The sequence below is a fragment of the Phyllobates terribilis genome, unplaced genomic scaffold (assembly GCF_046119375.1).
Source record: "Phyllobates terribilis strain yellow unplaced genomic scaffold, ASM4611937v1 Scaffold_4__5_contigs__length_816908805, whole genome shotgun sequence".
NCBI lineage: Eukaryota > Metazoa > Chordata > Amphibia > Anura > Dendrobatidae > Phyllobates > Phyllobates terribilis.
This window is the reverse complement of record NW_027362764.1, coordinates 792,350,530-792,366,325: the sequence shown is the minus strand read 5'-3', so window position 1 is coordinate 792,366,325 and position 15,796 is coordinate 792,350,530. Positions and strand designations below refer to the sequence as shown.

The following is a 15,796-nucleotide window of genomic DNA, read 5'->3' as shown; positions in this document are numbered from 1 at the left end:
AGGCAGAGTATTGTGTGTGGCCTCCACATGCCTGTATGACCTCCCTACAACGCCTGGGCATGCTCCTGATAAGGCTGAGTAATGTGTGTGGCCTCCACGTGCCTGTATGACCTCCCTACAATGCCTGGGCATGCTCCTGATGAGGCTGAGTATTGTGTGTGGCCTCCACGTGCCTGTATGACCTCCCTACAACGCCTGGGCATGCTCCTGATGAGGCTGAGTATTGTGTGTGGCCTCCACGTGCCTGTATGACCTCCCTACAACTCCTGGGTATGCTCCTGATGAGGCTGAGTATTGTGTGTGGCCTCCACGTGCCTGTATGACCTCCCTACAACGCCTGGGTATGCTCATGATGAGGCTGAGTATTGTGTGTGGCCTCCACGTGCCTGTATGACCTCCCTACAACGCCTGGGCATGCTCCTGATGAGGCTGAGTATTGTGTGTGGCCTCCACGTGCCTGTATGACCTCCCTACAACGCCTGGGCATGCTCCTGTTGAGGCTGAGTATTGTGTGTGGCCTCCACGTGCCTGTATGACCTCCCTACAACGCCTGGGCATGCTCCTGTTGAGGCTGAGTATTGTGTGTGGCCTCCACGTGCCTGTATGACCTCCCTACAACGCCTGGGCATGCTCCTGATGAGGCTGAGTATTGTGTGTGGCCTCCACGTGCCTGTATGACCTCCCTACAACGCCTGGGCATGCTCCTGATGAGGCTGAGTACTGTGTGTGGCCTCCACGTGCCTGTATGACCTCCCTACAACGCCTGGGCATGCTCCTGTTGAGGCTGAGTATTGTGTGTGGCCTCCACGTGCCTGTATGACCTCCCTACAACGCCTGGGCATGCTCCTGATGAGGCTGAGTATTGTGTGTGGCCTCCACGTGCCTGTATGACCTCCCTACAACGCCTGGGCATGCTCCTGATGAGGTTGCGGGTGGTCTCCTGTGGGATCTCCTCCCAGACCTGCACTAAAGCATCCGCCAACTCCTGGACAGTCTGTGATGCAACGTGGATGGAGCGAGACATGAGGTCCCAGATGTGCTCAATCGGATTCAGGTCTGGGAAACGGGCGGGCCAGTCCATAACTTCAATGCCTTCATCTTGCAGGAACTGCTGACACACTCCAGCCACATGAGGTCTGGCATTGTCCTGCATTAGGAGGAACCCAGGGCCAACCGCACCAGCATATGGTCTCACAAGGGGTCTGAGGGTCTCATCTCGGTACCTAATGGCAGTCAGGCTAGCTCTGGTGAGCACATGGAGGGCTGTTCCTCCTTGAACAAAGGCGGAGGTAGCGGTCCTGCTGCTTGTTTGTTGCCCTCCTACGGCTCCCTCCACGTCTCCTGGTATCTGCTCCAAGCTATGACAGACACAGCTACCCTTCTTGCCACAGCTCGCACTGATGCGCCATCCTGGATGAACTGCACTACCTGAGCAACTTCTGTGGGTTGTACTGTAGACACCGCCTCATGCTACTGTACCACTAGGGGTGAGAGCAATGGCAAAATGAAAAAGTGACCAAAACAACAGCCAAAAAGGATGGGAGCAGATAAATGGTCTGTGGTCACCACCTGTAGAACCGCTCCTTTATAGGGGGTATCTTGCTAATCGCCGATCATTTCTACCGGTTGTCTGTTCCATTTGCACAACAGCAGGAGAAATGGATTCACAATCAGTGTCGCTTCATAACTGGACAGGTGGATTTCACATTAGTGTTATTGACTTGGGAGTTACATTGTGTTGTTTAAGTGTTCCCTTTATCTTTTGGAGCAGTGTATAAGGACTGGCGGTCCTCAGCTATGTCTGTGCCCTTGTATACTAACGTCTGCAAGTGTCCAAGTGACGGTCATGAGCGCCTTTGACGCGATGATGTGCAGCAGGCCAGTGAACGTGCTCTTCTTGACACTTCGAGCTGTGTGTCCTGATGGGCAGAGCCAGACTGGTAATGGGTGATCCGTGGAGAAATCGCTAAATAGAAGAACAAAAAGCGTAAACGCCGGACGCGGCACAAAGGGTGACAAGTCCAGGCCATCATCTTAAAGAAAGCTCGACACAGGATGATCTGAAGCAATCCCTTTACTGTAAATAATTCAGAATATAAATTACATTTATACATTCAAAAACATTAGATTTATTTATCCATTAGAGAAGAACTCCACTTCTGAAAATTGTTCCAGGAAATCGGAAGAGATGCATCAAAAGAGGAGCGGTCCCGGAAATCTGAGGAATAGATGAGAGCAGAAGCCCAGGCAATACAACGAGGAAGAGACACCACGAGTAGAAGCCACGAAAAGTGGTGGAGGAAGAGACGAGAAGGAAATCCAAGCTGAAGAGGAAGAGACACCACAAGTAGACGCCGAGAAAAGTGGTGGAGGAAGAGACGAGAAGGAAATCCAAGCTGAAGAGGAAGAGACATCACAAGTAGACGCCGAGAAAAGTGGTGGAGGAAGAGACGAGAAGGAAATCCAAGCTGAAGAGGAAGAAACACCACGAGTAGACGCCGAGAAAAGTGGTGGAGGAAGAGACGAGAAGGAAATCCAAGCTGAAGAGGAAGAGACACCACAAGTAGACGCCGAGAAAAGTGGTGGAGGAAGAGACGAGAAGGAAATCCAAGCTGAAGAGGAAGAGACACCACAAGTAGATGCCGAGAAAAGTGGTGGAGGAAGAGACGAGAAGGAAATCCAAGCTGAAGAGGAAGAAACACCACAAGTAGATGCCGAGAAAAGTGGTGGAGGAAGAGACGAGAAGGAAATCCAAGCTGAAGAGGAAGAGACACCACAAGTAGATGCCGAGAAAAGTGGTGGAGGAAGAGACGAGAAGGAAATCCAAGCTGAAGAGGAAGAGACACCACGAGTAGACGCCGAGGAAAGTGGTGGAGGAAGAGACGAGAAGGAAATCCAAGCTGAAGAGGAAGAAACACCACGAGTAGACGCCGAGAAAAGTGGTGGAGGGAGAGACGAGAAGGAAATCCAAGCTGAAGAGGAAAAGACAAAAGACACCACAAGTAGACGCCGAGAAAAGCGGTGGAGGAAGAGACGAGAAGGAAATCCAAGCTGAAGAGGAAGAGACACCACGAGTAGACACCGAGAAAAGTGGTGGAGGAAGAGACGAGAAGGAAATCCAAGCTGAAGAGGAAAAGACACCACCAGTAGACGCCGAGAAAAGAGTTGGAGGGAGAGACGAGAAGGAAATCCAAGCTGAAGAGGAAGAAACACCACAAGTAGACGCCGAGAAAAGTGGTGGAGGAAGAGACGAGAAGGAAATCCAGGAGGAAAAGACAATACTTCGAGGAGAGGCCTAGGAAACTAGTGGAGGGAGAGAAGAGCTGAAGAAAAAAAGACCCCATCAAGCAGGAAGGTCTAGGAGATGAGTAGTAAAAGACACGGAGGCGAGAGCCCAGCAAAATCGGTGGATAAAGAAACGAGAGGTGAAGTCCAGGAACTTGAAGAGATGCCACCAAGAGAAGAGGCCTCTAATCAGTAGAGGAAGAAATGATCCTGAAAATTGGGGGGGGGGGGGGGGGGGGGATGAGATATACTACTGTGAGGAGAAGACTAGGAAATCGGGGAAGGACGAAATGAGAGGGGAAGTCCCGGAAATCTGAAATGGCAGTCACCACTTAAAGGATAGGTGTGAGAAATCAATGGAGTCAGAGACAATTCTGAGACTAGATTTCTAGGAATTCAGTGAGGAAGAAATGAAAAAGGGAAAGTCTAGGAAATCTGAAAGGTATAAGAAATAGATGGAGGATGAGATGACGACAGTAAGTCGAAGGAAACCTGACGACAAAGAGATGCTACTAGGAGAAGAGGTCCAGAATCCAGTGGAGGAAGAGAGGCCTCGAGGAGATGTCCAGAGATGAGAGGAGACGTCCAAGACACCACCGAGACAAGAGATCTAGGAAAGAAAGAAGAGACATCACGGCAAGGGAAGGTTTAGGAGATCAGAGAGGGGAGAAATACTACAAGAAAAGTCTACAAAAAATGAGGGTAGATTCAGTAAATCAGAGGAATGGAGGCGGCCGTCACAAGGCAGAATCATTGTATCATCTGCGGACAGCGATGACATCCGCAGCATTAAAGGGTCCTCAATCCAGAGGATTAACGACTGATCCACGTCCGATCATCGTCTCACTTTCTCTACATCCTTTTCCTTATGTTTTATCCTACAGTCATCACCAGAGCTGCAGTAAAATCTGGTCTAATGCTCTGGTCACAGCCAGAGCTACAGTAGAATCTGGTCAAATGCTCGGGTCACAGCCAGAGCTGCAGTAAAATCTGGTCTAATGCTCCCGTCACAGCCAGAGCTGCAGTAAAATCTGGTCTAATGCTCCCGTCACAGCCAGAGCTGTAGTAGAATCTGGTCTAATGCTCCGGTCACAGCCAGAGCTGCAGTAGAATCTGGTCTAATGCCCCGGTCACAGCCAGAGCTGCAGTAAAATCTGGTCTAATGCTCCGGTTACAGCCAGAGCTGCAGTAAAATCTGATCTAATGGTCCGGTCACTGCCAGAGCTGCAGTAAAATCTGGTGTAATGCCCCGGTCACAGCCAGAGCTGCAGTAAAATCTGGTGTAATGCTCTGGTCTGAGCTTGTTATAAAATCCTGTGTTGTGTGTCATGCACGCTTCCGCTGCCTTGCTATTAGCTCGCAGGCTGCTGCTCTTACCTCTTTATTAGTGATGAGCGAGCACTAAAATGCTCGGGTGCTTGATGCTCGGGTCGAGCACATTGGAATACTCGGGAGCTCGACCCGAGCAACAAGCCCAATGTAAGTCTATGGGAAACTCCAGCATTTTTCCGGCGGTCTGCAGAGGCCTAAAAATTGCCCAAATCGATGGGAACAGTGCTCAATTAAACGTCAGGCAGGCAGAATATATAGGCAGAGAGGCAGGCAGGGTATATAGCAGTGTGCATGGAAAACATAGCAGAGCACTTGGAACACACTAGTGCCCTCCGATTTTCATGCACCGTCTCTTTAAAAAAGCCGGCCGGCAATTCAGCATCGGTACCCGACAATTTATAACAGAAAGAATAGAGCATCACACATAGATTAGATAGATAGAAACATGTCAGTCACATATATATGAAGTACAGTGATAGTGTTGGTTACTGTACTTGTCATTTAGTATTAAAATAAAGGATTTATTATTAAAAAAATTGGCGTGGGGTTCCCCTTAATTTTAGGCTCTAGCGGAGGTTAAGCAGACAGCTGGGGCAGATGTTTGAAGCCTGGGAAGGGGGTAATACCCACGGAGCTTCCCAGGCTACTAATATCAGCCCCCAGCTGAATACATAGCCTTTACTAGCTATTAAAATGGGGGAACCCCCCAAAAAAAATGACGTGGGGTCCCCCCTATTTTAATAGCTAGCAAAGGCTAGGCAGACAGCTGGGGGCTGATATTAATAGCCCAGGAAGGGAGCCATGAATATTGGCCCCCTCCCAGGCTAGAAACACCAGCCGTCAGCCGCCCCAGAAATGGCGCATTCATAGGATGCGCCAATTCTGGCACTTAGCCTCGCTCTTCCACGTTGCCCTCTAGCGGTGGCAGTGGGGTAATAGGGCTGGGGTTGATGTCAGCTTATAATGCCAGCTGACATCAAGCCCAGGTTAGTAATGGAGAGGCGTCTATAAGACACCCCCATTACTAACCCCATAGTCAAAGTTAAAGAAAAACACAAACACCCAGAATAAAGTCCTTTAATTGAAATAAAGACACAATCCTTTATTGTTCTAAATTAAACCATACTTACCATCACGCCCATTCCAGCTGAAGCCAACGATCTCCTGCAATAAAAGAAAAATAATAAACCAACCTCATCCTTACCTTTCCATGGTTCCCAGGACGGCTCCAGCTCTGCTACATCGAGATGACAGGCTGGACCGCAGCAGAACGCTGCCATCCAGCCTGTCAACCCGCAGACACTGAGAAGCGCAGGCATGCTTGTGCTCCTCAGTGTCTCTGAAAAATGACAAGCTGCATGGCAGTGCTCAGCTGTGATCCAGCCTGTCATCTCAATGCCATCCCAACGTGGGAGAATTCTCCTGCTGAAGCACTGAGTGCAGGAGAATTTTCCCACGCCGTCAGTGACGTGCATGAGGTGAGCGGAGTTCATTGGACATGAACTCGGCTCATCTTTATGCCTTCACAGCGAGACACTGAGGAGCGCAAGCATGCCTGAGCTTCTCAGTTTCTGCGGGGTGACAGGCTGGATGGCAGCGTTCTGCTGCGATCCAGCCTGTCATGTCAATGTAGCAGAGCTGGAGCCGTCCTGGGAACCATGGGAAGGTAAGGATGATGTTGGTTTATTATTTAACTTTTATTGCAGGGGATCGTTGGCTTCAGCTGGAATGGGTGTGATGGTAAGTATGGTTTAATTTACAACAATAAAGAATTGTGTGTTTATTTCAATTAAAGGACTTTATTCTGGGTGTTTGTGTTTTTTGTAACTTTGACTATGGGGTTAGTAATGGGGGTGTCTTATAGACGCCTCTCCATTACTAACATGGGCTTGATGTCAGCTGGCATTATAAGCAGACATCAACCCCAACCTTATTATCCCACTGCCACCGCTACAGGGCAGCGTGGAAGAGCGAGGCTAAGTGCCAGAATTGGCGCATCCTATGGATGCGCCATTTCTGGGGCGGCTGACGACTGGTGTTTCTAGCCTGGGAGGGGGCCAATATTCATGGCACCCTTCCTGGGCTATTAATATCAGCCCCCAGCTGTCTGCCTAGCCTTTGCTAGCTATTAAAATAGGGGGGGCCCCACGTCATTTTTTTGGGGGGGTTCCCCATTTTAATAGCTAGTAAAGGCTAGGTATTCAGCTGGGGGCTGATATTAGTAGCCTGGGAAGCTCCGTGGGTATTACCCCCTTCCCAGGCTTCAAACATCTGCCCCAGCCGTCTGCTTAACCTCCACTAGAGACTAGAATTAAGGGGAACCCCACGTCAATTTTTTTTTTTTTTAATAAATCCTTTATTTAAACACTAAATGACAAGTACAGTAATCAACACTGTCACTGTACTTCTTATATATGTGACTGACATGTTTCTATCTATCTAATCTATGTGTGATGCTCTATTCTTTCTGTTATAAATTGTCGGGTACCAGTGTATGCCGCTGATGAATTGCCGGCCTTTCATGTTTCACTGTTGGCACTGTTCCCATCGATTTGGGAAATCACTGTAATGCCACAACCACCATGGCTGTGACATTACAGTGAGTGGCAGACAATCCCTGCATGATTGGTGCTCTAAATAGCGCCAGACATGTAGGACAGGGACCCGAGCTCCCGCCCGAGCATCGCGCAAGTACTCGGCGAGCTCCGAGCAGTGGCGAGCATGCTCGCTCATCACTATTCTTTATGCTTGGACCCGGTGGATCAATGGTTGCCACATCACAAAAGAAAAGTAAACGGCTGTAGAAGCAGATTTATTGCGGCCGTGGCAGTGAGGTTACACTCCATCCGTGAGATAGAACAGTAGTCAGCTGGGAGGGGGAGGAAGCACTCGCTCCTTCGGTTGGCTTCGCGTTTCTGGGCCAATAAATTAAATGAATGGACCAAACCTGAGTCCGGGGATGTCGACTGCCTGTAGTGTTCCATAGATTGTCTAATGCAGGGGGGATTCACCTTAATCTAGTACTGGGGAGGGGGCGACACCTCGTGTAAACAGGGAAGTATCGAGGCCTTTTCGGTCGAGGGTTATGTTCCAGTCTCTAGGACACTCACTGATTAAACCTCCATCTATAACTAAAGTGGGGTTCCCCTTTAAAAAATATATATATACACAAAAAAAAAATATATGAAGTTTTGTACAATAAAGAACAGGAATCTGAAATACAAGACTATTAATCACAAGTGAGTGGCGCCCCCTGTGGTGGTGAGGAGTTATTGCACCTTTCTGCATAGGTTGCGGATGGCATCTCATTGTCCTTCTCTTCCCTCCCCATCTGTCCATGGTGGTTTCGGCCATGATGAGAGACGCTATCATTAGCGCTATGTGCAGGGGTCTCGGAGCAGTGAGGCACGGCGCGGACCATGCTTGCATATAATGGATGGGCAGCAGCCGGGGACTTTCTAATGATCAGTGGCAGTTCTGACATCTGGGATCACATTTCCTTCCGTTCACATTGCACTGACATCCACCGGATGTGTCCCCTGGACCCTGTGCACACAGGAGAAAAGTAACTATCAGCAAACAAGATGGCGGCTCACAGCGTACACGGTCCGGGGTCATTCATCTTTGGTCTCAGGATGTGATGACCCCGGACAGGAGTCGCACTGTCACCGCTCTGTTTTACCCCCCCCCCACCACCACCTCACAGCAGCCTCTAATTTACCTGTGGCCCCCAGCGAGGGCCCTTAGTGACCCAGCATATCTCAGTCTGACACATGGTACAGCGGATCCAGTCGCAGCCGTCCTTCTTCTGGACGATAATCTCACATGCCGGACAGTACATGGCCTCCCCCGTCTGCACCAGCGTCTGAGGACAGAGCAGATTCACATCACATGTCCGCCGCTCACTGTCGCCCCCTACATTCAGTGTAAGGGCAGGAGAGGGGGGTCACTAACCCCAAAACACACATGTAGACGCCAGCAGACACCGGCACACCTATACAGTCATGGCCGAAAGTGTTAGGGTCGTTTAAATTCTTCCTGAAAATGGTTGCAATTACCCATGTTTTGTGATACACATGTTTATTTCCTTTGTGTTTATTTGAGCATCACAAAAATTGTTGTCACCTTTCCAAAATTGTGGGTAAACAACTTTGTTTCAAGCATGTGACGCTCGTTCACACTCACCTGTAGAATGTAACAGGTGTGGGCAACATGGAAGTCACACCTGAGACCAGATAAATAGGGGAGAAGTTGACTCAGTCTTTGCATTGTGTGTCTGTGTGTGCCACACTAAGCATGAAGAACAGAAAGAGGAGAAGAGAACGGTCTGAGGACTTGAGAACCAAAATTGTTGAACAATATCAACAATCTCAAGGCTACAAGTCCATCTCCAGAGATCTTGATGTTCCTTTGTCCACGGTGCGCAACATAATCAAGAAGTTTACAACCCATAGTGCTGCAGCTAATCTCCCTGGACGTGGACGGCGGAAAGAAACTGATGAAAGGTTGTAACGCAGGATCGTCCGCATGGTGCATAAGCCCCAGTCAAGGTCCAAAGAAATTCCAGCTGTCCTGCAGGCTCAGGGGGCATCAATGTCTGCATAAACTACCCGTCCACATGTGAATGAAATAAAACGCTATGGCAGAAGACCCCGGAGGATCCAACTGCTGACACAGAGACACAAAAAAGCACGACTGCAGTTTGAGAAAAATGTACACGAGTAAGCCAAAATCCATCTGGGAAAGCATCTTGTGGACAGTGCAGACCAAGAGCTTTTTGGTAAAGCACATCATTCTACTGTTTACAGAAAGCGGAATGAGGCCTACAAAGAAAAGAACACAGTACCTACAGTCAAATATGGTGGAGGTTCACAGATGTTTTGGGGTTGTTTTGCTGCCTCTGGCACTGGGTGTCTTGACTGTGTGCAAGGCATCATGAAATCTGAAGATTACCAAAGGATTTTGGGTTGCAATGTAGTGTCCAATGTCAGAAAGCTGGGTGTGCGTCCTAGGTCATGGGTCTTCTAGCTGGACAATGACCCCAAACATACTTCAAGAAGCCCCCAGAAATGGATGGAACCAAAACACTGGAGAGTCCTGAAGTGGCAGCAATGAGTCCGGATGTATATCCCATTGACACCTGTGGAGAGATCTTACAATGTCTGTTGGGAGAAGACGTCTTCACATATGAGACCTGGAGATGATTGTAAGGCTATGTGCCCAAGATGCAGAAATGCTCCGGATTTTTTCCTGAGCGTTTCTGCATCTCCCCTGGCAGAAAAAACGCATGCGGATTGTACGTGCGGATTGCGCATGCGGATTGCACATGCGGATTGTACATGCGGATTGCGCATGCGGATTGTACATGCGGATTGTACATGCGGATTGTACATGCGGATTGCACGTGCGGATTGTACATGCGGATTGTACGTGCGTTTTTCCTGCCAGGGACATGCGGATGTGAAGCGTTCTTCACTTGCATTTCTGCATGCGGGTTATCAAGCGATTTTAGCATCACCTGGAAAGTGCTTGACAACTTGGTCACACTATATAAATCCATGCAACCGGCATATATAGTGTGACCGTAAAGAATGGTAAAAAATATATACTTACCTTCTGATGGCCCCCGGTGTCTTTATCCGATGCGTCCTGGCTTGCCGGCAGCTCGCGGTATACTAAAGGACCTGCCGACGTCAGCGTCGTGTGACCCGTCACATGACTAAATGACATCAGTGCAGGTCCTTCAGTCCACCGCGAGCTGCCGGCAAGCCAGGACGCATCGGATAAAGACACCGGGGGCCATCAGAAGGTAAGTATAATATTTATTTTTTATTTTATGCTTTTTTTTACAGGTTCTACGGTACCCGGGTCCGGAGGAGAGTCTCCTGTCCTCCACACCCGGGTACCATCTGCACATTGAAACGCATGGATTCTGCATGTACAGATGCAGGGATGCGGATTCCATGCGGTCCAATGCAAGTCAATGGCGGCGAAAACGCAAAATAATTGGTAGTGCTGTGGATTTTTCCGCAATGATAATCCGCAGTGGAAGTTTCCGCAGCATGTGCACAGCACAGCGGATTATCATTGGGGGACATGGCAGACCTTCTACCAAGCGATTTATAAGCGTTTCTGCAGCGGAATTGCCGCTGCGGAAAGGCTTAAACGCATCGTGGGCACACCGCCTTAGAAGAGTCCAAGATCCCGGCTGAAGAGTAAGAAGCTGATGGTTATAGGAAGCGACTGATTGCAGATATTTATTCCACGGGGTGGAACAGTTTTCTCCGGCTCATTCTTGGGGTTGTGTGTGAAATTATGTCCAATTTGCCATTTTTTCCTGTTTTTTTTTTTTTGCATTGTTACAATACACACAAAGGACATAAACCTGTGTACAAATACATGTGTGATTGTAATAATTGTGTGGGAGAAATACTTCCTTTTCTGGAACATTTCGAGGATGCCAACATGTTCAGCCATGACTGTATATACAGCAGTAGACACAACCAGCACACACCTGTAGGTGTCGCTATACACATACTATCGCCTTATCCGTCTGTCCAATGTATTCCGGCCTGCTGTGGATTGCCCCTGATGATGCAGGTGGGCCGTCACGCGGTCCTTACCTTCAGCATGTCGCTGGTCTGTCTGGCGGCTGCGTCGTTCTGAGCACGGATGCGGAGGTCGTCCTGGTATTCTTTGCAGTTCATCCCATTGTGTATGGCCTGGAGGATGGAGATAAATCAATGATGGGTCACAGGAAGACCCAATATAAGCCACAGCCGTCCCTCCGAGCACGGGGACATGCTGGACGGCCCCTTACATTAGGACTCCCCGGCCGCACATGCCGATGCTCCCCGGCCGCACATGCCGATGCTCCCCGGCCGCACATGCCGCCCTGTCATCCATGGGCAGTGTACCTTGCAGATCAGGCAGTTCTGAGCCAGACATATAGGACAGATGAACTCATTGACAGAGTCTTCGTAGATGCACCATCCCTTACAGTCCGCCGTCCGACAGTGGTAGCTGTTCCGGCTTCGGCTCTCCGCCACCACCAGCCCGTGATCCAGGAAGCGCGAATACTCGTCCGCTGATACCAACTGCGAGGAGAGAGAAGACGCGCGTACAGGATGGGAGCAAAACGTGGACTGTCTGTAGAGTGGAGTGTGGTGATGGGGAGGAGGAGAGGAAGAGGAGAAAGGAGAGCATAAAAATGAGGGGAAGAGCAGGGGAGGAGAAAGAAAAGAAGAGGAGATCAAGGGGAAAAAATAGAGGGAAGGTAGAAAAGCGAAAAAAGGAAAATAGAAGACTGGAGAAGAAGAGAAAAATAAAGAGGAAGCGCAGGGAACTTACATGGGAAAAGAGGACGGGAAGAGTAGAGGGAGAAGACAGGATGGACGAAGGTGGAAAAAAAAAAAAGAATAGAGGAAGAAATGAGGATAAAGGAGGAGAACAGGTCATAGAGGGAAGACCGACGAAGAGCAGAAAAGCAGATGACGAGGAGAGGAAAAAGACAAGAAGAGATGAAGAACAGGACATGATGACAGCGGAAAAGGAGAACAGAGCAGAGGAAGACAGCAGGGGAAAAGGAAGAAGAGGAAAAGGAATGCAGAGAGGTAAAAGAAGAAAATATATAAAGAACAAGGGAGACAATAAGAGGAGAAAGAAAGTTAAAGAGGACATACAAGATGAGAAGTGAGGAAGGTAGAGAGCAAATAGAGGGTAATGGTGATAAGAAGGAAGAGCGCCCAGGAGGAAGAGCAGGGTGTGGAGAGTGCAGCACGAATGACTGCTCTCCGCAGGCTTCCTGAGCGCCCCTCTTTTCCTCAGTGTTACCAATGACCCCTAGTGTGGCAGATATGGGGGTACCAGAGGCAGGAGGGGCACATTTCTCATTGGGTTTGATCCCATCTCTTGAGGGAGACTTTGTGATGAATCTCCCATCCCCCCACAGCTGTGCTTGTCAGGACTGTCATCCCAGCTGGGGACGGGTGCGTGGACTACTCACCGCTCGGACCTCCCTCTGCTGCAGCTTCCGGTCACAGGCGTACATATCATCCCGATAAGGACAGGACACCTCAGGGTCCTCGCAGCAGTTCACGACTTGCCTCAGGCATTCCCTGCGGAGGAGACAACACAAAACCTGAGCACCGCAGCTCTCGTCACAGGAGCTCACAATCTAAGGGCGATGGGGGATAAGCAACTCAAAGCAGAAGATTCTGCACACTGAGCATGGGCCAGGTCCACACGGAGGCTGTGACGGGACGGTGACGGGGTACTGCAGGATGAGGAGTGTAATAGTACAACCATATATACCAAGCAGCCAAAACGCTGACATAACACCGATCACCTGATGACAATGGCACCTGGCGGGGGATATATACGCGACAAACTAAAAATTGATGTGGGACAGAATGTGACATCTCTCGAGGGACGTTGCTGGAACGCGGCGGCTCTCGAGGGACGTTGCTGGAACGTGGCAGCTCTCAAAGGGGCGGGGGGTGTTGCTGGAACGCGGCGGCTCTCGAGGGACGTTGCCGGAACGCGGCGGCCCTCGTGAGCTGGTTCCAGTATACTACAGGTCTCATGGGTTGGTGCCGAGCAGTGGTGGGTTTTGATGGGTGTTTTCGGTGTACGGCAGGCCTTGTGGGTGGTTCCCAGCATATGGTGGGTCTTGCGGCGGGGCTCCCAGTATGACGATAGAAAGTTATGAAAAGAGTTCTAGGAATTCGGAGACAAGTCATCGCCCCGATCTCCATCTGATCCATCATCTGGAGCTAGAAAATTAAGTCCTATTCCCAGAGGCTGCACCGAGAAACCGATCTGCTGCCAGCTACCACCGGACCCTGGCAGCAAAAGAACGGAGTCCAGACCTCGCCGGGCCGGGGAAGAGGCGCTATATCAGGCAGGTGGTTGTAACGTTACGGCCGATCGGTGATTGCTGTGCCGCCACCTACCTACAAAAGCTATGCAGACACTCCCGCAGCAGGACCCCGGCCCCTGCAGGGACCTCCATGTAGCAGATCCGGCACTCAATAAGCTCCTGGTTGGGGATCAGAACCTCGTTGTCCAGTTCCAGAAGATGCTTAAAGTTCTGCTGCCGCTCCTTCTCCAAAGCCTGGAAAGAGAAGGACGGACCATGACGTGTGAGGAGCAGCGGCGGCGGGGCAGACGCAGCGGCGGCGGGGCAGACGCAGCGGCGGCGGGGCAGACGCAGCGGCGGCGGGGCAGACGCAGCGGCGGCGGGGCAGACGCAGCGGCGGCGGGGCAGACGCACCGGCGGCTTCACATTTCTTACAATTTTATTGCTCCAAATGAAATAAAAAAAAATAGAAAGTGAAGCAAATTTGCTAAGAGTCAATCAAACCATCTCCGGATTTGTGTTTTCAGCTCCGCTGCAGACTTATGTCCTACAGACTTATAGCCTACAGATAAGATTCCACAGTAACATTACTGCAAATGAAGCATCTGTGACTGCAGCTCTGGGTGTGACAGGAGTAACACAGAAAAAAAAAAAGCCAAGGATTTAGTTACTGCACCTCAATGATGCAGCTCCGGATGTGACTGGAACATAAAATAAAATCAGAAGAAAAAAAGATTTAAGCTACTTGGCATCATAATGATAACATGTAGACTTTCGAATGCAGCTTTGGATGTGACTAGAGCATATTAATACTTTGACCTGTCCGTTGCCATAATTATGTCTTTCTTTTGCTCCGGCGCCGCTCCGTTCCCGAGATACGGCCTCCTCTTCCTGGTGTAGAATTCAAATTTTTTTTCTAAGCCAAGTAGGAGTGGCCCTCACAAAGGCACACAGAAAAGATCTGACCACACCCACTTGGCTATAGAAGAAAAAAAAAGAAAAAAGACTAGGCTGATATATAGGGAAGAAGAGACCATAACTCAGGAAGGGAGAGGAGCAGAAACTAAAGAAAAGCATCACCGGATTCAGGAGAAGAGCGGCGTTCACACCAGGGGAAAATTACATACAGCAAGTGACAGGTCCCCGAAACAATGAACACAGGAGCATAAGATGAAAGAATTTACAGCTGCTCTAAATCATAGGGGTCATTTACTGACTTATACAGCTGCACTAAGGGACTGGAGTATAAAGTAACTCCTAAACAGAAAAATAAAAGGTGTTGCAGCTCTGAATGTGACTGGAGTAAAATAGGACTCCAAATCAAACCAAAAGATGAAAAGAACGGATAATGAATTCTAACAACTAATGCAGCTCTGGGTGTGACTAGAGTTGATCGACAACATAACATCATTAATTGACTTAATGCAGCTCTGGGTGTGACTAGAGCATAATGTAAAAATCAATATAGGAAAAAAAATAATAATAATATGCAACCAACGCTTTATGTATACTACTGACTTTTAGTGCAGCTCTGGGTGTGACAGGAGCCTGGGGTAAGTCATAAATCACACAAGAGCAAAATGAAAGGATTTCATAAGTCCCTGAAGTGGACAGGGCAAGGAGCGGCGCTCAGTGTCAGGCAGCCACCATGAAAGCCAGAGTAACGGTGAAAAGAAAGATAGCGAGATTGTGGGGACAGACGCCGTGCAGGACAGGAAGACGGACACAGGCGACATCCTGCAGGCGGCATCTTGTGGCCGCACAATTCTCAGAAAGACAAGACGAGGAAGAGTCAAAAGTAAAGAGGCAAAGAAGAGAGAAGAAAGGAGGAGGGGGGGTCGGGGGCGAGACAAGAAGAAAGGAGGAGGAGGAGGGGGGGTAGGGGGCGAGACAAGAAGAAAGGAGGAGGGGGGGTCGGGGGCGAGACAAGAAGAAAGGAGGAGGGGGGGTCGGGGGCGAGACAAGAAGAAAGGAGGAGGAGGAGGGGGGGTAGGGGGCGAGACAAGAAGAAAGGAGGAGGAGGGGGTCGGGGGCGAGACAAGAAGAAAGGAGGAGGGGGGGTCGGGGGCGAGACAAGAAGAAAGGAGGAGGAGGGGGTCGGGGGCGAGACAAGAAGAAAGGAGGAGGAGGAGGGGGGGTAGGGGGCGAGACAAGAAGAAAGGAGGAGGGGGGGTCGGGGGCGAGACAAGAAGAAAGGAGGAGGAGGAGGGGGGGTCGGGGGCGAGACAAGAAGAAAGGAAGAGGGGGGGTCGGGGGCGAGACAAGAAGAAAGGAGGAGGGGGGGTCGGGGGCGAGACAAGAAGAAAGGAAGAGGGGGGG

At 49.9% G+C, this 15,796-nt stretch overlaps 1 protein-coding gene across 2 annotated transcripts in view; it reads right to left on the bottom strand.

The window, feature by feature from the left end:
• Window positions 1-7,416: 7,416 nt before the first annotated feature.
• LOC141266080 (ranBP-type and C3HC4-type zinc finger-containing protein 1-like) overlaps window positions 7,417-15,796 on the bottom strand; it is a 35,133-nt gene continuing 26,753 nt past the window's right edge. For both annotated transcript variants that reach the window (XM_073679972.1, XM_073679973.1), the window contains 6 exons: window positions 13,572-13,732; window positions 12,623-12,734; window positions 11,535-11,714; window positions 11,241-11,339; window positions 8,339-8,482; window positions 7,417-8,163 (listed from right to left, as the gene is read on the bottom strand). In XM_073679972.1, the coding sequence (XP_073536073.1) occupies window positions 8,083-8,163; window positions 8,339-8,482; window positions 11,241-11,339; window positions 11,535-11,714; window positions 12,623-12,734; window positions 13,572-13,732 (777 nt within the window). In that variant the 3' untranslated portion in view covers window positions 7,417-8,082. The remainder of the gene's footprint in view (window positions 8,164-8,338; window positions 8,483-11,240; window positions 11,340-11,534; window positions 11,715-12,622; window positions 12,735-13,571; window positions 13,733-15,796) is intronic.